Source organism: Melozone crissalis, unplaced genomic scaffold (genome assembly GCF_028551555.1).
Source record: "Melozone crissalis strain CALT ecotype California unplaced genomic scaffold, PUWL_Pcris_2 ptg000006l_1, whole genome shotgun sequence".
NCBI classification, from domain to species: domain Eukaryota; kingdom Metazoa; phylum Chordata; class Aves; order Passeriformes; family Passerellidae; genus Melozone; species Melozone crissalis.
In genome coordinates this window covers 53,941,482-53,964,565 of record NW_026535784.1, presented here as the reverse complement: position 1 = coordinate 53,964,565, position 23,084 = coordinate 53,941,482, and the positions used below count along the sequence as shown (strand labels likewise).

Genomic DNA, 23,084 nt, shown 5'->3' with positions numbered 1-23,084 from the left:
CAGCGCCCTCCATGCCTGCTCTGCATTGGGCAGAACTAGTTTAACTTGCTGGCAGTCACCCCACATGACTGAGGTCAAGGTTTTCACTCAGAGAGAACACGAGTGAGTGTGGCTGACAGAAAGGATATCTGAAGGTATTTTGATTGATAAACCTGTTCTATGGATGAGCTAGGTAACACAAAGGTAGTGTATCAAGCTTTGTTTGCATCAGAAATTTTTTTTTTCAGTAGTGATAATTTTTTCACAGTGTGTTTTTTGATTCTGTTAGATGAATTTATATTGTTTGCATATATTATGGTTTTTAACTATGGTAGATGATAAAGCAAAAAAGGTCTTAAAGAGGAGAATTAGATTCTGCAGAGGCAAGAAACAACAGCCAGCAGCTTAAGAGGTTTGCTACAAAACAAAGTGTATATAGGCACACAAGTGTTCTCAGTACTGGCATACCTGCACCTGACCTACTACTGTCCTCTTGTGCAAAACTGTGGACAAATTGCTGCTTCTCTTCTTTTTCTTCTCACCTCTTGGCTTGCCTTTGCAGTTAAAAACTCCTTTAGCAAAGGAGCCTCTTGCTAACTTTTGCCTCCAGGCAGTGAAACCATGGCTTACTTGCAGCCCTAATGTGCTGCTGCCAAGAGATAACATCACTGGTGTGTTTCATGGGAACCACTGACCATCCTTTTTTTTTTTTTTTTTCTTTCCCCTTCTTGTCCTTCACACCCAAAAGGATTTTGCAGACACAATCCCTGGGCATGGTGGGATAATGGACCGCTTTGATTGTCAGTACTTGATGGCCACTTTTGTTCATGTCTACATCACCAGTTTCATAAGGTATGGACTTTTTACAATATTAATTACTGAAACATGCACAGGAGCTGTGCCATAATGAATGCATGGGAGTTATGTTAGCATATCAGAGATTGCAGGTTGCTAAATAGGATTTATCCAGTCACTTCAAATACAGGACTATTAAGAAAACAGGGTCCCTGCCTAGGGACATTGTGTCAGGTTCAAATTATACCTGAATGTTTCTGTGACTTCTATTGAAGGTAGTGTGTACCTGAAATACAAGAAAGTTTTGTGTAGCAGCCTAGCAGAAGTTTTACTAGAATTTACTGATTACAGAAAAGTGTAGGATGGGGTTTCAGGCAGGAGGGTTGTGCAGCATCTCCTTTCCCTGTGTGGTTCCTAAAGAGCTTGTAGATTGAGAGACTGCAGTTCTTCCCATGAGTTTCAGTATTTCTCAGTTGCTTGGCTTTGGATTTTCTGTTTAAGATGAAAATGCTATAGTTAAAGAAAGGAGACAACTTCCTAAAATATTGCTCATCTTTCCTGAACCACACCAGCTTTCAAGATGAAATTATGGGAATCACAATTCTCTTATAACAGACATTTTAGTTTCTGAGGCAGAGGTGGTTCAAGGGGCCAAATCAAGACATGCTCTTAGTTTTGTAAATGCATATGGCTAAATAATTACTAGATACCTAATCAGCAACAGATTCTTTGCCTTATATTTGGTTCATCTTAGAAGTAGATTGTAAATGGCTAGCTAAAAATGTGGCTGATATTTAGAAAAGCTTGGTTTAATTTGCAGTTTTCTTTACTGACCTGGCCAATTTCCCATTTATTTCAGTAGTACATAGCTTATCTGGCAGACAACAGAAACTAAATAAGGATGTGGCAAATAAAAAAATTTATTACAGTGATAAAAGACGAATCAAGGAATCTTATTTGTCATAAGACTTCTTAATATCCCCATTGGACAGCAAATAGAAATGCTTTTAGTTTCTGTTTATATTTAGCTAAGAGTATGCTTTGCCAGTAACACTGGCTCATGCATCCTGAGGAGACAGATTGGGAGAAATCTGTAACTTGGTGCCCTCAAGACAGGGAAGGTATTGGTTGGGCAGCAAGAGGAAATCTAAAAGGCTCATTAGAGCTGTGGTCACAAAATTTTTTTTTCATTGACAGGGGTCCAAATCCCAGCAAATTACTGAAACAGCTGTTGATACTTCAGCCTGAACAACAATTAAGTGTGTATAAAACCCTGAAATCTCACCTCGTTGAAAAAGGGATCTTGCAGCCATCTCTAAGAGGGTAGTTTGTCAAAACAGAGGACTAGAAGAAAACTCCATCTACCAGAAGCCTGTGGAAAAACATTGCAAAAGTGCACATAAATAATGGCTAAAGGAAGAGTAGTTTGTAGTCTGGAAAAGGTGAATGTTTCCTGAAATGAATGTGAATGCTATGACTTCCTACTAGGACACTAAAGATTTCTTCCTCCTAAAATAATTCAAATGCTTACAGAGTAATGGTACACATGCTGTGCATTTTAGTTCCCGAGATGGATGGCAGCAGTCGTTCTTCAGCACCCAGCCTACTAGTCTTTCTATTTAAGAAAAAAAAATTATGAAATTCACTGTAAGTTTTTAATGAATTATTTAAAGCTGTATATCTTAGCAATACCCTTTTGGTCTCCAATGGTTAATGAAGTGTAAACACATCAGGGAGGCAGTAACTTCTGTATAGGCTGATGCTGAAATTACTGTTGGCCAGAAAACACTTGTTAGCCTGGTCAAAGAAGTAGTTCAAGCCTGCTCTATCAGACTACCTGTATTTACTTAGTTGTTATGAAGATTAAACTTAGTTCTGTTTTTAATTTAACAGCTTTCTTATGAAACTATTTCATGCTTTCAAGAGAAAAATACATTTATGGAAATACAGCTGGGCATTGAAATACAGTTGGGTAGTTCGGGCTGTGAAGCTGCTTTTTTTGTTGTTGTTGCTAACATTACACATCATAAACAAGTGTGTACCTCCAGGAGTAGAGATTACCTGAGAAAACAGAATTCTCCAGCCCAATAAACAGATCAGGGAGAATCTGAAGCTTAAGTCCCTAGTTTCCATGGCCAGGTTGGCGTCTGAAGACAGAAATCCAAGCCTTATTCCTTGTGCCTCCTAACTGCTTTGTAGAACCGGGGTATTTCCTTCTTTTTAAAAGCACTTTGAGGTCCTGAATAACAAGTGAGGTTTAAGTGGTGTATATCAGTGTGTTACTCAGTGAGGGCAGAAACGTTTATCTCATGAATGTGCACAGTGCAAGACAGGATGTGTGGTTCTTCTGCTGTGTATCTTTATTTATTTAGAAGATCCTCAAGCAAGCTTGGGTAACCACGAAGGGGTTTGAATGGAGAATTTTTATAGAAAGCAACTATTCTGTAGACTTAGTGGGATACATGAGGAGAATTAATGCTCCATTATTCTAAATCGTAGTTGTTTTACAACTTTTTTCATCATGTAACATGTCTTGATGCAAATAAAAATATGAACTTTTTTTGAAATGACAAAAATTACTGCTGTACAAACAGAAAGCACAAATGCCAATTTTGTCTTCATATACTGTAAATTGATACAATTTCATTTTTCCAACTAACTGTAAATAAGTTTCTCCACATACCGATGCCATATCTATGTGTGTGTATATAAATTATTAAAAGATGTATGTATATATACTAAAGATTAAAATTTAAATGGTTGGTGCTACTTGAGGATACGATTGTGGAGAAAATTTGGGTGTATCAGTAAAATTCAAACTGCTTTTTATTGAACACCACGTAGCTGAGACCACCGTGCACTCTGTTTTGCGCTTGAGCTTGTGCAGTTTGTGTATGGAAAGGCAGCCCCTTGTAGATTCAACAAAATCCAGGTCTGAAGTAATTCCTGTTGATGTCAAGTATTGACAGACTCAAATTATGTCTGACTTGGAGATTGCAGTACTGTATTGAAGGAACACTCCAGGAGATGAAAAACATCACCTGCTGCTTGTCCATCAGTGGCTCTGTGACTTGGCTTATTAGTTGGAGGGGACTGAAGTTCAGCCCTCACCCCAGATAGAGCACAACCTGAAGTTATAAGGTAGAACAGCTACCTTTGGAAAGATGATTTAAAAAGAAGGGAAGAAAAAATGTGAAGGAAACCAAAGTAGAATATCTTCAAAACTAGCTTTTAGATGAGGCTTTGGTTATGTATGGGACTCTGGTATATGTTATGATAAAATGCAGCCATACTGGAACTAGTATATCTTTATCCTGGGTATTAAAAAAAAATCTAAATATTTTAAAAATATAGAGAGAATATATATGTAAAAGGCTAATTGTTACTTCAGAAACTTGAAATTTTTAGTGTAATTTTATAGCATGTACAATAAGGAAGTTAAAATATATTTTAGTATTTAATACAACAGAGCATATGAAATTAATTGCTGTCAATGTGCACAATAGAAAATTCAACACTGCAATTCTGCTTTTCAATGTTAAAATGAAGATGGGATCACCTGTGAACTCACTCATCAATTTTCTAGGTAGAGTAATAGCTTCCTTCTGGTTTAGGCTTGGTATGACTGAGCAGGATCTGTCTCTGTGAAGTGGCATCCATGCTTGGTTACTATAAAGAGAATTTACCACACTGGCTACTTCTGTTAGTTCAAGCATTGCAACATGATCAACAGGGAAGTTAACTTTGTACATCAGTGATTCCTTTCACTTGCACTTTTGTCCCAAGTGGCTATAATTACCTGCTGAGCAAAAAAGAAAAATGTATATTCTGTAAATATTGTAAATGGTATGAGCATTTAATGTCTGTTTTAGTTTGACTGTTTCAATCTTTCATTGAAGCAGGTGTGTAAAAAAAAATAAAATTGGGACAGAAGTCCTCCTGTCTTATTTCCTCTAGCATGTATAGTGGGTGGAGTTTTCTTAACAAGAATTTATATTCCTTTGATTCCTTACATTTATGTTCTTAATAGAAAGTCTGCTATTAATTTCCAACCTTTTGCCCCTCCAGGCTTCAGACTATCCATGTCTGTTGCTGAAAATTGTACAATGTGCCTCGTGTCCAAAGATATGCAAGCTTGTCATCTTTTCCTGAAGGTGTTCACTCCAACAATACTGATATAGACCTATCACAATTCACCATTTGTGGTGCTGAAGGGGTGGCAGCTGGCAGCTACCTCTCCCTGCTTTCCTGTTCCTTCCCTTTTAAGTCTTGGATTTGAGGCCCTTCACCTCCTGCAGCCTCAAACAAGCCAGGTAAAAAATGCATCTTTATTTCTAAATTACACAGATTGTAACATCTGTTAAACACTGACTCTCAGCCAATTGGGTGTGTGCTGTGCACCTCCTTGGATTTTAGGAAACTTGTGGAGAAGCACAGGGCTTTCCTGTGGTCCACATCTGCTTCCTAATGGTCTTCTAAGGGAAGGAAGGGGAAAATTAGCAGTGAGTTTTCTCCTGCGAGACAGGTAACGTTTGGGACTCACACAGAGCCCTTTTGTCCAGCTGGTACTACTACCTAAGTTGCAATTTCCCTTTCTCTTGCAAGTAGTTTCCCAATTATAAAATGGATATTCAGTTCCTTGTTCAGCAATTTCAAATTGCATGAACTTAAGCATGAGTCCTGTATATGACAGGATGCCAGAAACAGGTGGGAATGTGGCACCCATAAACACATACCCAATTTAGGTCAGAAAATACCCTCAACATGATTTAGTCTAGCCATTAGCCCAGCACTCCAAGTCCTCCATGAATGTACAGCTGAGTACTACAGACACTGGGATTTGTTCATTGCATACATACTGCACCCTGCCCTCTCAATTCTGATGCTTGCTCCTTGGTGAATACAGGGACATATTTTGATCCCTCAAGGAACAGGTGATGACAAAGACTGCTTATTATAAGGATTTTGTTAGCATGCACATATCCTTTGCAAGTGATTGTGTAAATATTTTCACAGGGAAGTCAAGGTTTGGCCCCCTTTAATTGCCACCAGGTGACTTGCACTTGTCTGTGTTGAGGTGCAATAGAAGCAATTTGCTTCCTCAAGTGGTTGCTGCTCCCATATGAAGTGACTGGGCCAGTTGTCCCCAGCTCAGCAGGAACTCGAGTTTTGAGCTAGTCCCACGCAGTTTTCAGAGCAAGAGGCTGATTTTCACTTCTGCTGTTGGGACCCTGCTCTTTGATTGCAGGAAGTGAAATACTCGTGCTATCTGGCAGATATCATGCACACCTCTAAAGAAAACATACCGAGAGCTCTTATTGCCCAATAGTGGCTTATATTGCCGACCTAACTGAAGCTTATCATTTGGGGTTGTATGTACTTGGAGGGTGTGTGTAGCTCTGCATACTTTGACCTTGTTTTTGATGTGACAAACTGTGATACAAGCATGGACTGTTCCGGGACAGAGAGAAAAGCAAGCTCTGCCAGACTCCATGCTGTGTCATGTCCAGCTGCACAAAACAAGCTTCTGACTTCAGATGGAAGCAAACCTATAAAAGCATGTCTGTTGGCCCAGCTGGTCCCATGGACACCAACGATGAGCCAGCCAAATGCCTGAGTCCAGTGTTGTCCAAGCGAGGGCAAGCCAGGCCCAGCCATCACAGAGAGCAGCACTGGCCGGGCTAGCTCAGCACCCTCACACCCACCAGCACTAGCCATGCACCATCCCCTCCTTCCTGGGAAGATCCCCCAGTGCCTGGAGAGCAGGCGGGAGCTTGTCTGATGTCCACACAGTTCCCATGACAGATCTCCTCCCCTGTCCCTGACATGATGGCAGCAACAGTCCCTGTTCAGGAGGGCATTCAGGGCTGTGTGCAGGGCCTTCCTTGGCAATGACCTGTCAGTGCCCCGCTCCCAGTGCCAGGCAGGTGCCTGGAGACAGCTGCTCCGAGCCTCAGCAGCGTCCTCTGAGAGAGTGACACAGGGAAACACAGCAGGGATGGATGCAGGGACAGTGCCCCAAGCATCTGGCTGTCCCCAGGCCATCCTGCTGCCAGACTGTTCTTGGCCATGTCTTCATGACACCAGTCTGTGACTCCCCTTCAGACATTATGATTAGATCTAGTTCATTTTTATCACACACATTTTGCAAACAGACTGTGTTTTATATGTATTTGTATCTAATATAATTTTTCTTCAATAAAACTTAGTTTAGCCCAATTACCTAAATTGTGTGCATAAAAAAAATTGATTCAAAACCAAAAATAATGTTTTTATATGGTCTCTTATATCTTCCATGGAACACATGCACTGGAAATGGAATCAGGTACCAGGGCTTTGTGATGAGAGGCTGCATCGTGCCCAGAGACCACTGTGACACTGCAGGGCCCTGCTCTGGCTGTGGGGGATTGAAGGAATGCAGAGCCCTGGGGTGCCCACTCTCAGGAAAGCCCTTCCCGCAGGAGGTGCATCTCCCCTGCAGCCCCAGCAGCAGAGAGTGTCAGAGACAGACATGGAGAGCCATGTGAAGAATGCCAAGTGCCAGATACAGAAGGGGCTGCTGGGCCTGGTCTGGATGTGCCAGGTGAGGGACAGGCCGGCTGTGGGATGGGGCTGCACGGAGCTGCCTGGGGGCTGGGCTTGCTTGGCACTGTGAGGGACACTGTGCCAAGGCAGCTGCCTCCATCCCACTCCTCTTCCTTCCTGCAGGGGGGACAAAGGCAGCCAGAGGCAGTGCCTCCGGACACCCAGCCCCAGGCCTCAGACCTCAATGGAGACAGGCTGCCACTGCTTCCACGGAGCTCTCGGGATGGCGGGAAGCACCCCAGCACCCTGCCAAGCAAGAAGAGCCTTCCTCAGATGCTGCAGTGGAACGGCCGGGCCCGTCCCAAGCGCAGGGCTCCTAGGAGAAATGCCACCCTGCCATGGCAGCAGGAGACACTGAAAGAGAACTCCCACAGCAGGAGGAGCAGCTTCCAACCCTGACATGGATGCAGGTCTTGATGGATCGATGACAGCCTGGCCATCCTGCTGTCAGACTACTCTTGGCCGTGGCTTTGTGAGACCAGCCAATGATTCCCCTTCAGACAATGATTAGATATGTTTCATATTTTTACTACAAATGCTTCACAAATAAAATTTATTGCGCATATCTATATAGTAAGTTTTCGATTTTCTTACCTAAACTGTCAATTTACCCAATTTATTTGAGTTGTGTGCATACAAAAAATTGGTTCAAGTCCAAAAAGCTGAAATAAAGTACAGTTTTAAATTTCACAGGGTATTTTTATTACCTCTAAGCAGGTGACAGCTCCTGCAGGCATCAGAACTGTCTGTCTTATAGCTCTTATATCTGCTTAAGGTATAAGAACTGAGGGATAAATTTTTTTGTATAATTTCTTCTGTCTGCCATGGAAGATGTGCACAGGCAGTGGGGGCCTGGGTTCAGCTGCCAGGGCTTTGTGATGAGGGGCTGCATCGTGCCCAGAGACCACTGTGACACTGCGAGGCCTGGCCTAGGCCGTGGGGGATTGAAGGAGTGCAGAGCCCTGGGGTGCCCACTCCCAGGAGAGCCCTTCCTGCAGGAGGTGCATCTCCCCTGGAGCCCCAGCAGCAGAGAGTGTCAGACAGACATAGAGAGCCATGTGAAGAATGCCAAGTCGCAGATGCACAGGAAGCTGCTGAGTGGACGTGATGCACCACGTGAGGGACGGGGCAGCAGGGACAGGCCGGCTGTGGGCCGGGGCTGCACGGAGCTGCCTGGGGGTTGGGGCTGGGTTTGCTGGCACTGTGGGGGACACTGTGCCAAGGCAGTGCCTCCATCCCACTCCTCTTCCTTTCTGGTCTTGCTTCCCAAGGGTCCGTCACAGGCAGCCAGAGGCAGCGCCTCTGGAGAGCCAGGCCCAGGCCTTGTCCCTCCATGGGGGCAGGCTCAGACCGCTCCTCCACCACAGAGCTCATAGGATGGAGGGGCTCCTCAGCCATCATGTGAAGCAAGTGGGAGCCTTTGCAAGGGCTAAAGAAAGCTGGCCAGGCCCATCCCATGTGCAGGGCTCCACAGAGGAGTGCCAGGAGGCAAGGAGTAACTTGCCTCCCTGACTTGGTCTTGGTGGCTCCATGGCAGAGCCAGGCAGGTGACTGCCATGGACAGGACAGGATGGGACAGGATGGGACAGGGATGAGCCTCCCTCTGACCAGGGCCGGCTGCTGCACTGCACCTCTGCAGCCCCATCCCCCTCCCACAGCACTGTTCCAGAAGCTGCTGCTGCTAGGTCTCCAGCAGGTATTTCCTGGAGGAAGACAGGTGACCTTTACAAATAACAGAATCACTGAATCACATAGAATCACAGATATTAGGATTAGAAGGGATCTCAGGAGATAGTCCAGTCCAACACCCTGCCAAAGCACGATCAACTTGAGCAGGTTACATGCAGAAAAGTTCAGGTGACTTTGGAATGTCTCCAGAGGGGGAGACTCCATAAACCTCCCTGGATAACCTATTCCAGGGCTCTGCCATCTCAATGTAAAGAAGTTCTTACTCAAGCTGGGGAAGAACTCCTCAACCTTTCTCACCTCTCAACCCCTCTCTCCTTTCTCACCTCCCAGGGGAGCGCATCTCTTGGGCAGCCATTGCCAACAGGTCTGGAGAGGTTGGAGGCCATTTCAAGCAGGCAGAAGGTGCTGCAGTGGCTTGAATTCTATGTTCCCAGTGATCCACAGACCTTGGCCAATGAGGAAGAGAACGGTGAAAACAAGCTTGACAAGAAGCAGTCATGTGAGACACTGGAAGAGGATGTCACATCTCCAGTGCCCTCAGACATGTGGGAAGAATGCAGCAAATGCCAGGAGTCCCAAGGCACATCAGAAGTGTACAGTGACCAAGAGCTGTTTCAAGGGGAAGAGGATAAGAGCCCAGCAGGAACAGGAGAGGCTATCAGCAAACTGCAGAGCACATCTCCTGACCTGGCTGGTTCCATGGACACCGAGGATGAGCCAGACATGTTCCCAATTCGAGCATCACAGCAGCGAGGGGAGGCCAGTGGCACCAGACCCACAAACACTGGCCTTTCTTCCTGGAAAGTGCCCTTCATGCCAGGAGGGCAGGCAGGAGCTTGCCTGTTGCCCTCACAGCCCCCTGGAGACACATCTCCTTCCCTCACAACCCGTCATGCTGCAGTGCAGCAGCAGGGACAGTCCCTGCTCAGGAGGGCATTCAGGGCTGTGCGCAGGGCCTTCCATGGCACCCACCACCCACAGGAGCAGGAGCAGCAGTGTCCTGCTCCCAGTGCCAGGCAGGTGCCTGGAGACAGCTGCTCCGAGCCTCAGCAGCGTCCTCTGAGAGAGTGACACAGGGAAACACAGCAGGGATGGATGCAGGGACAGTGCCCCAAGCATCTGGCTGTCCCCAGGCCATCCTGCTGCCAGACTGTTCTTGGCCATGTCTTCATGACACCAGTCTTTGACTCCCCTTCAGACATTATGATTAGATCTAGTTCATTTTTATCACACACATTTTGCAAACAGACTGTGTTTTATATGTAATTGTATATAATATGTTATAATTTTTCTCCAATAAAACTGTCAGTTTAGCCCAATTACCTGAGTTGTGTGTGTACAAAAAATTGGTTCAACACAAAAAGCTGAGAAAAAGTACAGTTTCAAATTTTAAACTTTCATTATTTCTAAGCAGGCAATAGCTCCTGCAGGCATCAGAACTGACTTGTAGTTCTTATATCTGCTTAAGAAACACCTCCTGCAGTAGGAGGGCAAGGAGCAGCTCTTGCCCCCCTGACATGGTCTTGGTGGCTCCATAGCAGATCCAGACTGGTGAGTGCCATGGACAGGATGGGATGGGATGGGATGGGATGGGATGGGATGGGATGGGATGGGATGGGCCTCCCTCTGCCCAGGGCCAGCCACTGTGCCACAGCACTGCAGCCCCATGAGTATAAGGCATGTCTGCACCACACTGAGACATCCTAAATGGACAACAACAGTACATGGCCTAGCATGAGCTGAAAATTATGAAGTCAAAAGAGTATTTGGAGTGTCCCTAAGGAAGGCTCTGGCCTTATGCTTTTGGTGTCAACTGCTTAATGTCAGTGTTGGACACAGGACATTAAGATGAGGCTTGATTGGATTGAGTACATCCTGTTTTTGAATGGACCCTCCTCCTCTCTAACAGTTAATCTCCCTCCTGAAGCTTGATTTGTAAGACTTAGAGTGTTAGGCTAAATAAATAAGTGTGCATCACTTGCAAACAGGCACGCTTTGTGGACCCGGTTTTGTGACAATTACTCACACTGAACTTGTTTTTTCCCTCTTTTGAACAGAGCGGTCCAAAAATACTGACTTTCCTTTTTCCACAAGCATTTCACCAGATACCTGCGTGGGGCAGCAGGACCCAAAACTTCTCCCGGCCGGGCCTCGGTGCCACTAGGTGTCCCCGCCGCCCGCGCATCCCGCCGCGCTCCTGCTGATCCCGCCCCGGGAGGCGCTGCGGGAGAACGCGCCTGGCGGCCGAGCTGCGCGATCGGGGCACAAGGGACGCCTTATCCTGAGAAAAGGGTGTAGTGAGGTAGGGGGAGTCTCTTCTCCCAAGCAGCAAGCAACAGGATGAGCTACACTAGGGGAGACACAGCTTGGGTATTAGGAAACTTTCTTCACCGAAAGAATAGCAAGGGACAACCAGCCGTGGTAGAGGTCACAGGAATAAAGGACAGCTTCTACTGAGCAAAGCTGTGTCTCAGCAGACTTCCAGTGGCACCAGGGATACACTGTTCTGAGGCTAGAAATCTGCATGCCCTGATGTGTTTTGTCCTGATGTGATTTCAGGATAATCTTGGTAACAGGCATTTTTAAAAATGTTGGTAAGAATTGGGTGTTTCAGAATGAGGATTGGCAGAGTCAGCTGCAGACAACTTCCTGTACATCCTAGAGCCCCTTAAATTTCTGGTCAGAATTCAGTGTCTTTTGGTACTGTGATTTATAGTGAGGTACCTCCTGCTGCTGAAAAGAGAGAACAAATTCTTCTCTCTTGAGAGCCAAGCAAGGACCATCATTCCCTCCACGACCCGCAGCAGGGCAGGAATGCAGCCATCACCCCTCCTTGTCTACTCCAGTGTACAATAGTGGCCAGCTCAGGTTCCAGTCTCCTCCTTGTCTCTAGAGAGCACCTCTGTACTATGTCAGGAATGAAATCCTGTCTCCCACAGTGGCTGTTTGTAGCAGAATTCTGTGATGTGGAGGTTGTCTGAGAAGGAAACTCAATGCTTAGTTATCCTAAAGGGACAGGCACTTACCTCCAAAGCTGCAGGTCCCAATTCCCAGTGCTCTCTCTGTCTTGGGAAGCAATCATATCTTTCTGGTCTCTTCTGGAAAAAGCTGTCATTGGCAGACTGCATGCCAAGCACCTTAGAGGGGAGGATGTGGCAAGCTGTGATCTGGGTTTGGTATGTTCAGGGTAAGCATGGATATGCAGGCTAATCCTCAGGCTGAAAGAGACATGTTTTGAGTAGTCTCAGAAGCAGAAGTTGGTGAACCTGGGGAGCTTTAATGTGAAAGCTTGTAGGCATTTGTGTTGTCAAAAACCTTCAGGATCAGTTAGCAGGAATCCTGCAGAACACAAATCTGGATTTGGGTATTTAAATACCCCCTAACCTTTCTGTTTGTCTGAGCAAAAGTGACTTCAAATGTATTTTGAGATTATGGCTTCCCAAATATGCAGCAAAGGTTAAATGAAACTCTAGATTTTGCATTAACTGGAATAGGCTTAATCGAAACATACTGTGATGATCTGAAAGACTTTTTTTTCATCTTGATGGATTTTCTTCTAGAGGCTTTTATACCCAGGCACTTAAGCAAAGTGGCCAAATTGCTCCTACCCCATGCAATCAGTACTACTTCAAGGTTAAGCATAGTTTGGTAATAGAAAGGAAAAACTTAGGTTTTCAACTTGGGCTCAAAGCTATCTGACACCTTGTTACTAAACAGTTTTTCCCACACTTGAATGGCCCTCCTCTCTTCAGCAAAAACGAATTTCCAAACCAGTCGCAAACTAGCTAATTTCAGCTTCAAACAAAAACTAGGGAGGCTACTTGGCAAAGTGAATGGATGTGAGGGGAAGCCTTTTTCTTCAGCTTGCAGTGTCCTTGGCTCTTCTAATGCCAGATGTACTTTCAAACACAGCATGTAAATTTGACCTTAGCCTGCTCTGCTGTAAACTGACAAATTATAGTTATTATGCAACTGAAGTAATTTCACATTGCAAATATACATGTTTACAAACACTTCTGATTCAAAGGGAAAAAGAAGTTGTTTAAAATCTTAGTAGGTGACATGGACATGGACAGGAGGATTGCATGCAGCCACAGCAAGTTTGCCAATGGCACCAAGCAGTGTGGTGTGGTGGACGTGCTGAAGGGATGGATGCCATCCAAAGGGACTTTGGAGAGTTGAGAGGTGGGCCCATGTGAACCTTATGAAGTTCAACAAGGTGCAAGATCCTGCACCTGGGTCAGGGCAATCCCAAGTACAAGTACAGGCTGGGCAGGGATTGAGAGCAGCCCTGAGGAGAACTGGGGTTGTTGATGAATGAGAAGCTTGACATGACCCACCAATGTGCAGGTAAAAGGAGATGATTTTGTTCCTCTACTCTGTCCTCCTAGGACCCCCCACCCTGAGTACTGTGTCCCCAACATGAGCAGGACATGGAACTGTTGGAGGGAGTCTAGAGGACATCACAAAGATCATCAGAGGGCTGCAACACCTCTCCTGTGAAAGTTGAGGCTGAGTTTGGGTTGTTCAGCCTGGAGAAGAGAAGGCCCTGAAGAGGCCTTCTAGCAGCCCACTGGTATTGAAAAGGGCTGCAAGAGAGATGAAGGGGGACTTTTTATAAGAGCAGGTAGTGATAGAGAAAGGAAGAATGGCTTTAAACTTCCCATGCCTGGAAGCGTTCAAGGCCAGGTTGGATGGGACTTTGAGCTCCCTGCTAGGGTGGCATTGAAAAGAGTGCTAGTCTGTAGGCATTGGTGTATTTGACCTAATTTTTAAACCAAGGACAAAGTCCTCTAAAGCTTTGGCTAGAAGACAACATAGTATTTGCCTTCTGCCTTCTCTTAAACAATTTGTCAGCCTTGAGGTTATCATGTTTATTCATCTGGTATGCAGAAAATGTAATGCCACCCTTTTTGAAAAGAGGCTGTAAGAAAAAACAGCTTGTAGATTTCTGCTGCTTTTAAGCTTTTTTTTCTGTGAAAACCCCTGTACAGCAGGAAAAAAGAATGGTCTGTCTTCTTCAGATGGCATCATCCCTACCCATCAGATCACAAAGTGTAAGTGTCTAGGAGAAAGCCTTAAGTAATTTTTTATTTATTTACAGTGGAGAAATTCACCACAAAAGGTCAGAAGAAAGCATTTTCCAGAATCAGAAAAGGTCCCTTTGTGTACTTCATGGTTGGTTTTTAATTTGTGTAGAGATTTGTCATGTCTTCAGCACAAGAATTCAAGCCACTGATAACACTAACTACAAAATAATCATTCTGGTTCATTGTTATTTGGTTTGATTTTATGACCAGAGCATCTGTATACTCACAATATATGAAAAAGATCCCAATTTTCTGATAATTTGAATGTTCCTTGGCTAAAAACTTTGAAAACTTGTAAAACAGATTCGAGGCAATTTCATCCAGTTTCTTTCATTCCTGTCCCTTGTCTGTTTGAAGGGCTCATTTTAAAACAATAAAAAAGGGAATGCTGCCCAAGAAACATTGTTTTTTTCTCAACTGTCTCACCTGGAAGTTTTGTGTAATTAGCTGTGCTGTAAGACAGAAACAGCTTCCAATTTACACATTCCCATGCTTAAAAACTTCCACAGGGGAGCATTTATGCTCAGTGATTTTTGTTTCCATGCCAGTGCCAGACAACGATATTTGGATGATAAGAATTTTGAAAACCTCCCTGGAAGAATCTTAAGAGATAAGAAGCCAAGCAGTGTAACTGAGCAATGATTTCTACATGATGTAGCCCTTCAGTGTTAAAATTCAAGGCAGGCAGATCACCACGAGGGTGCAGTGGTAAGGCAGCCTTTGCTGGCAGTGCAGAAAGCTTTAATTTGCTGCTCCTGTTCTGAGGGGTCAGATGATGATCTTTACAGCAGCACACTAAAGGAAATAATTTAAACGTAATTAACTTGAGCTAACACTGAAACTCTTGGGAATGTGATGGTGTTCAATGCAAGGGGAGGTTTAACTTGCTCTTTATCAGGGATGTGATATTACTGTTTGAATTAAGACAAGCCTTAATTAAACTTGACCTAAGTGAGAACACAGTTGGGTGAATAATATCACATTTGCTCAGACTGTAGTTTACTTCTAGAGTGGAGAAGGACTAAACTATTGTTATACTGAGGATTATTATAGCAGCTTTTTTATTATTTTTAAATGATGTGCAATTTTTCCATTGCTTAAGCCTGGTTCTCATATTCTTCTTTCAGCAATTGTTTTTTGGGAAAATGCATTATAAATCAACCTTCTCACCATTCAGCTTTGTTCTTCATCTAGCCATCAGTAAACAGGTTATTTTATGTTTGTCTTTTTAGATGTAAAGATGAACTTTTGTTGGGGGGGGGTTAATTATTTTTATTTTAAAAAACACACACATAACCCTAAAGCAGAAATCTCTAAAGCAAGACTTATGAGGGGAAACCTGGAAATCCAGTGCATTCTCATAGGAAGAGATTGGCAGCTGAATGCAGTATTTTGAAAAACAGTACTTGTGTCCTGGACTAAAAAACTAGAATATATTTTGGTAGTTCAAACGAAACCTGTCTCCTTTAGACAAAAGGACCAAGGTAGCTGCTTTACCTGCTTCCAATGTCTTTAGAGAACAGCCCTTGTTTCCACAAAACCAGACTAGTATTTTTGAACACTGTCTGATTTGACAAGTACAGTAAGAGAGAAGAGGAGGAAGTTTGCTTGTGTGCCTGTCCCTAGAAGGAGCTGCTTGCAGCTTCACAGGAGATACTGATTCCCTCCCCCCTTGCACTGTCTGCAACCCACAGCCCTCCTGCAGCATCCACCGAAACACAGATTGCACCAGGCATCTCCTCTGTAAAGTATTGTAAAAAAACCCTTCAACACAGAGCCAGAAGCTTGAGAATGGGAGTTTTTCAGGTGCTGGGGGTGACATTCTCATGTTCCGGCCACCCTGAATGCAAACCTGCAGCCCTTGGCACTGAGGATGGTCTTGCAGAGTGCACCTACCTGGTGGTCCCACAGAGCCACAAACCCCTGATCCAACACCCACCCAGCCAAGAGAATGCAGTATAATGCCTAAATTAGCTGTATTCACAGACCAAACTCCCCAAACCTGAGGGAAAGGTGACACTTTGCCAGAACTAGCTATTTAAAACACCAAGTGAGTTTCTACCTTATGACTTCGTCTAGGTGCAACAACTTGAAAATCAAGTAACAGCTAAGGTGCCACATCTTTTTCACAAGAGCATGCAAATGCTTCCTGCAGTTTTGGGACAGGCAACCTTTCTGAATTGGCCACTTATGCTTCTCACCTGCTCATTGAGCAAAACAACCCAAAAAACAAGCCAAAACCTAAAAGAAGGATTTTCTGTATTTTGGAAAGAGAATGATAGAGGAAGCAGATGAAGGTTTTTCTGAATGGACTGAAATGACCTGAAATGAAAGCAGTTGTGCAAAATAGCCAACTCTGAGATCAGTCTCCATGATCAGGAAGGAGCACACAACATTTCCTAACTGAAGGTGGCCATACTGGTTGGACGTGCTCAAGCACACAAATCATATTCTTCAGGCCATCTTGATTAGAAAACACTCCCATCCTCCAAAAGCTCTGTCCCCTTCCTGGCACCTGTCTCTTGCAAGCAGCTCTCACCCTCTGCAATCCACCTTCAAAAAATCCTCTCTGCAGCCTGCTGGACACAATTCCTCTTGCTCTGAATCACTTTGTGCAATTAAGACAAGGTCTGGCCTGAGTTTAGCCTCCTGGCTGGTGGTGGGATGCTGTGTAGGCTGGAGATGGTGTTTTGGTGAGCTTTGGCTACATGTGTGGCCATGCTCCATTGCCCTGGAAACGGTGAGAAAGCCCTGCTCTGGAGGCTGCCGCACAAACGGCTGCTGGTGGCAATAGGACATCTGGAAACCACGTGGAAGCTGCAGATGGTGGAAATGTGGTACGTGGGAAGCATGTGAATTGCTCAGTAAGCCTCTAGGAACAGTGATGGAAACTCCTACATGGTAGAGACCTTCCCTGGGTGTCTCAGGAAGGATTTTATCATCACACTGCAAGCTGGAGCTTATACCCCTGCAAAAAATATCAACGTTATTTCTGGATAGGGAGATTGAGTCACCTTTCAATTTTAGGAATTCTGCTGGGCAGTTTGTGCAACAGAGAAATAGGAATAGAATGGTAATCATAGGTCATGTAATACAATCCCCTGTGGCAGGTACAACTACACCATCAAGTCCTGATGACTAAGCAATCTCACCTTTAATTTAGAAGCTTTTTTACTGCTGGAAAATTGTCACAGAAATGTGATTCTCTGAGTATTAGGAGTCAGTCATGTGAGCCAATATAATTTGAGTTTTTTGTTTTTTCTTGCCTTCATATAGTCTTTAGACAGTCATGAAGGAAATACCAAATTGTGTAACTTAACATAATATTGATTCTTTTCCCCAATTAATATTTCTCGTTTAATATTACATACAAAGGTTTAAATCTCTTAAATTAATCCAATACTGTGAGTCTATATCACAAATTCTGATCTTAGGATGAACTCTGCTGTGAACACAGGATGTTGTTCTCCACTTTAGTCCTAATATTTGTTTAAATTTTCTTCATTTCTCCCTTTCAGTCACTGTGCTAGTAGAATCCGAACTGAAGACCACTTCCATAGGAGTCTTATCCTATTGCAAACTGGCAATAGATGGGTTTATGAACCAGCTGTGATTCCCAGGTGAGGAGAATGAGAAGGCTCTGTATCTGAGGGTGATTCCCCAGTGAGGGGAAATGAGAGGAATCTGATGAGTCTATATCACAGAGGTTGAAGGGCAGCAGCTTTTCTCTTACAGTCCTTATCTCTGACCAAATGTGAATCATTTTCATAATAATTCAACACTGTGTCACAAATCATAGAATAAACTAGATCAACTACTTCCTTATGAGAGATAACTGAGGTTTTGGTGGCCAAAAGATTGGCACCTCTCGAAGATGCTGGAGAATGGAATTACTGCAAAAATTGTTTCAGCAAACTTTACCTTCTACCTCTTTGGCTTTAGTAAGAGCAGATAAGCAGGGCACTCTTCTGCTCCTAAAAATGTGGTTTGTGGTTTTCCTTCAAAATGGAAAGAAACATCTCCTTGCATGATTTCTTATTAGGTGATAGGGAGAAGGAACAGCTGAAGTATTTTCTGCATAGGTCCTTCTTTGTAATAATTAGAATCAATTGAGTTGACATTCATTATTTTCCTCATAAATATCACTCCTTTACCTTGATTTCCTTCCTGTAGCCTCTGCTGGAAATGTAATGTTTCAGATGTACTAATGGATATCCAAGGTATTTCTTTTTAGGTGGATGTTTTGTTTTGTTTTGTTTTGTTTTTGTTGTGCTGTTGGTTTTTTTTTGTTTTGTTTTGTTTTTTTTTTCTCAATGAGCAGGTGAGAGGTTATTCAAGCTCTATTGGCCACTTTCCAGAATACAGATTTTGCATGAACTGCTGTCTCTTTGCTCAGCTGTGATAGTCAGCATTTTACGCTGATGACTTGACAAGAGAATATTCCCGTGCCTTTCTGGTCAGTGCCTGAATGAGGAAATAAAAGCCAGTTGCAGGGTTTGCAGTTTATCTCTTCAGAGGGCATAGCAAAAAATTATGAGGAGAGCGAGCAAATTTCTTGACAGGAAAGATTTGTGCTACAAATGAAGGAATACTCTCAGGAAGAGTTTATGGGAAGGGACTGTTTTCTAACAGTCTTCATGAGACATTTTGAGAAAGCAGAGTGGCTCATGCAGAGACAACAAGTGTGCAATAACACTCAGGACTGCCTTCTGTCAAAGGCCCATGCCATTCTGGAAGTTCCTGTACTTGGTTTCTTACTGCTGACAATGTACAAAGCTGTTGGGCATTTTGAGGAAGAAAGGATCACATGGTGGAGAAGAATAGATGAGAGGATTAAAATGAACATGCAAGCTGGTTTGTGTACTTTTTGATCAGCTGATTTAATGGGGAGGGGGAAAAAAAAAAAGCTTAAAATCATGCAGGAAACTGCGGCCTTTCAGACCCAAGTCTTATTTTCAGGCATGCTATCCATCTGCAATAAAATAAGTGCACGTGCTAGCCACAAACATTATTAGGCTGAATGTGCATCTGGCAAAGCAGGGCTCAAACCCCATCCTGTGTGATGGGCTATGTGGCTGACTTGAACTTCAGAAGCAGATTACATCAAGCTGCAACCACTTCTGCTTCAGGGGGTAGTTGAGGGGTCTGCTTCATTTTCAGAAGCCAACATTCTGCATCTGACAGTGGCAATTGGGTGTTGAAAGAAGAAGCCAGTCTTTAAGGTAGCATTTATGCATAAAAAATTCTTTAAAAAGCATAAGGAAGCTGATGCCCATGTACTGAGCTGGTGGCAGTTTTACTATGGAATATTTGCACATTACTTTCTTCCAGAACTGGTTAAACATCCATTTTGTGTATCAAAAAAACTTCTTTGCAAAAGTTGGTTGGCTAAAGTGATGACATAAAAAAGCCAGGAGTCACTGCTTTCCTCTTGTGACTGAAGGCAAAGTGCCATTTTTACATGTTTAAAGTAGTGCACAGATGGACAATGGTGCTGACAGATAATTATCTGCACCCATCTGCATAAACCAAGGAAAAGCTAAAACATGCTATATCTTTCTCTTATCCCTGCAACAAAGGTTTTGAAATGCATGAGTGCACTGAGCAATGATTGTAGGCCGATGGCTAAAGCGTTCTGAGAAACTAATCAGGTTTGTAAGGACATCTCATGATATGGTTGCAACCTGGGCCCAGAGGTTAACACATCTAGTCATTTGGAAAGCATTGGGCAAGTCATTTTAGAGGCTATGAGGTGTGTTTTGTTATCCTCAAGACCCCACATATCCACCAGAGCTGTAACTTATCTCTACTATAATTCCACTTCTCTGGGCCATGGGTATCTGAACCCCTGGTTATTTTAGCCTGGTGTTTTCCCACTCCTTTCAAAAGGCAGGAACCTAAAGAGTGATCCAGTGGAGATGTGGAGCCTGTAGACCACGTTAATACAAGCCTACTGACAAGGCACAGGCTCTTTCCAGCCATGTTTCCCACAGCTTGCTCAGAAGATTGTTTAGCCATTTATCAATCTACTACGGAAAACTCCCATCAAATCCCTTGGGAGTAGACAAAAGTTTGGCTACTAAGAAATCCCTTTGGATCACCTTGCTGGCATGATTTGGTTACTCTACTTGGAGGTGGAAGTTGTGCAAAATCACTTTTATGTGCGAAATGAAATGCTCTTCCCAGACTGTAATGTGAATGGAGACCGATGACTGAAGTGGCTGTTAATAAGGCTGCCACAGACACTGACAAAGCTTTTTTGTTGTTTCCTAAACATAGTTGTATATGATATGGCTAAGAATATTAGAAGGGCTTCAAGTTGCCTGATTTGTTCATCGTCAAGGGAGGGTCAAAGAAATTACTCCTCTATCCTAAGTTATGAACACATCTAAAAAATTCAGACTCCCTCCATGTAGCCACAAGCAATTCCAGTGTCGTTGGAGAGGAAGAAACTCCAAGTTTTTTCAATGTAACATTGATGATATAAGGATCTAGCTCTGTTTTGAATGAAAATGTAGGGATTTTTTAGGAAAAACATGTATAAGGTGGCTGCAGATACATTAGGGCTGGGAACTAAATGGGATGTGTTCCTTTTCTTTGCTCAGCAGAATTGTACAATAAATCCTTTTCGAGACTTTCTGGTCCTTGGGTTACCTCATGAGTTTGAAGCTGTTCTTAGACTAGAATATCTTCCTAGGAAATGTATGGTGTTGCAGGAGTTAGTTTATCTGCAAGAGTGAATTTCATTCCTGAGGTTTTGTGACTACTTTGTTACAAAAATGCTGTGTCTAAAAATGAATATGGTATATGAATCGCTTTACTCAGTTTACTTCCATTCAGAAGCTGACCTGTGGCCCTCAGATTTTCCCTTAGTCAAGGGATAAACAAATTTAAGTTCCCAGAAAGAGCTATCTTTATTACATCTAAAATAGAGCAATGTATGGGGTTTCATTTAATCAGTAATTTCAACCTCTCCAAGCTACCATTATGGCTTTCTGTGAAAGCTTGTAAAAATAAAAATATCTTGGACAAAAATAACACTGCCTCAGTCTAAGACCGTGGAGTGTCTCAGTACATATTTGGCACATCCTCTGAAGCTCTATCAACAACAATCCAAAATAGGCTGATGTAAAAGGCGAATTATAAAAGTAAGTGGTGTTTAGTGTCTGGTCCTGTATCCTCTGAGGCTTCTGACATGCAGTCAGTATAATCTACAATGCTCATAAGATAAAATAGTGGGCATTAGAGGCTGGGCAGTGATGCTCAAGGTCAAAGTCAGTTCTGCAATAGAAATGCATTGAATTCCTGTTCTGTCAAACTTTTTCACTCAACTTGATAGCAAAATCCAGCATCTCCATTCTCTCTCAGATGTACTTTACAGACTACAAGTTTCTCCTGCTACATAATAGTAAAATAAATAAATATATATATATAATTTGTGATAGGAGACCATTTTGCAATCTCTTGGTGTGAATATGCATAACTTCATCATAATAAATAAGGTCTATGTTATTCTCAGATGTGACTTTGTTTGAAACCATCTTTCTTAAAATTGCCTTAAAGGCTACATTAATACTTAACAATATTCCTCTTGTGGGCAAATCACTGTAAAATGCACTTTTTCAGCGTGTTTGTTTAAAGCAAGATTTGAAGAATGGTAACACCTCCTAACAACAAAAAGACAGCTGGAGGTCTGCTGGACTGAACCAGAAGCACTGATACCACTGCAGATGAAGCACACCATCAACATAATCCCTTTTTTTTTCTTTTTTTTTTTTTTTTCTTTTTCTCCAGAGGCACCAGATGGCAGCATTTTTCCCTCACTGAGTGTGATCTCATCCTTTCAGATTCACTCCTGGGATCATCAGGCTTTGAGGCTTCGTAAGCCACAATGACCTCAGCTGAACTGTACCTTCTCTGTTGCCACCTGCTCCTTTTTCCTACTTGTATTGGACATGCAGAGTCCCATTCAAGTGGCCTGAACACAATTCAGGCCCTTGAACTTGTGGCTGCCTTTTGTTTGTGCAGGTCTGAGAGTCTAAAAAGAATCATTAGCAAACAGGTATGCAAAAATTTAGACCCACAGAATACAGCTCTGACCTCCAAATTTTCCACATCCTCTAAATATTAAGTATCATGAAGTTTATTTGATGTTCTTGTTAACTACATGCTCTTTTCCATATACACTCGTGTCCAATGTAATACTTGTCACCAGGCAAGTTTGGCATGTGTCCTTTTCTATTGATGCTTTATTCCTTGAATAATATTTCATTATACACAACTTACATATGACAAGTTATGTGCTACTAGACTTGTAACCTCCATCGCAAGAACCCAGTTCTGGACAAAAAATCTGAAGCAGAGCAGGGATTTTGAGAACTAAACTGCAAGCTCTGGGTTTTTTTACAGTTACAGACATGGCCTAAAGCTATGCAAGCTGGGATTCTGTTATCTCACCATCCTCTGTTCTGCTTCTTCCCTTCATCCTCACGTTCTTGCTTACAATGCCACTTTGTTGGTGGTTTTGTCTCTGAAGAAAAAAACCTACACATTATGTCCAGCTATAACAAACTATTCTTAAATTATCTACCTTTAAACTTGGATTCTGCAGCACTGGGATGCAAATGGTTTTTTATTTGAACCATGTGACTAACACTGACAACATAAGAAAGGCTGTTTATTCAAAGAGGGGCTGGATTGCTGGGCCCTAGAGGGTGAAGGGGTAGCAGCCCTGGCTGCTGCTTTCTTTGTTAGTCCATCAGGTTGCTGGTGTTTCTGCTGTGGTGACTGTGTTAATGTTTTACAAATGCTATGAGCTCAGTAGTAGACCATTTGGGGATTGTATAATTTATTAACTTATGACAAGCAGGCCATTATTTTTCTGAAGAACATGTGTGACAAGGGACTTATTTTATTTTTCAAATTTCAGTCAAGTTCAACATGAGT

The 23,084-nt window shown here is 43.1% G+C and overlaps 1 protein-coding gene across 1 annotated transcript in view; it reads left to right on the top strand.

Moving 5' to 3' along the window:
- Window positions 1–4,695, top strand: part of CDS1 (CDP-diacylglycerol synthase 1) — a 29,076-nt gene extending 24,381 nt beyond the window's left edge. The window contains exons 12-13 of the mRNA XM_054295692.1: window positions 728–831; window positions 1,972–4,695. Of these exons, the coding sequence (XP_054151667.1) occupies window positions 728–831; window positions 1,972–2,101 (234 nt within the window). The 3' untranslated portion in view covers window positions 2,102–4,695. The remainder of the gene's footprint in view (window positions 1–727; window positions 832–1,971) is intronic.
- Window positions 4,696–23,084: the final 18,389 nt, after the last annotated feature.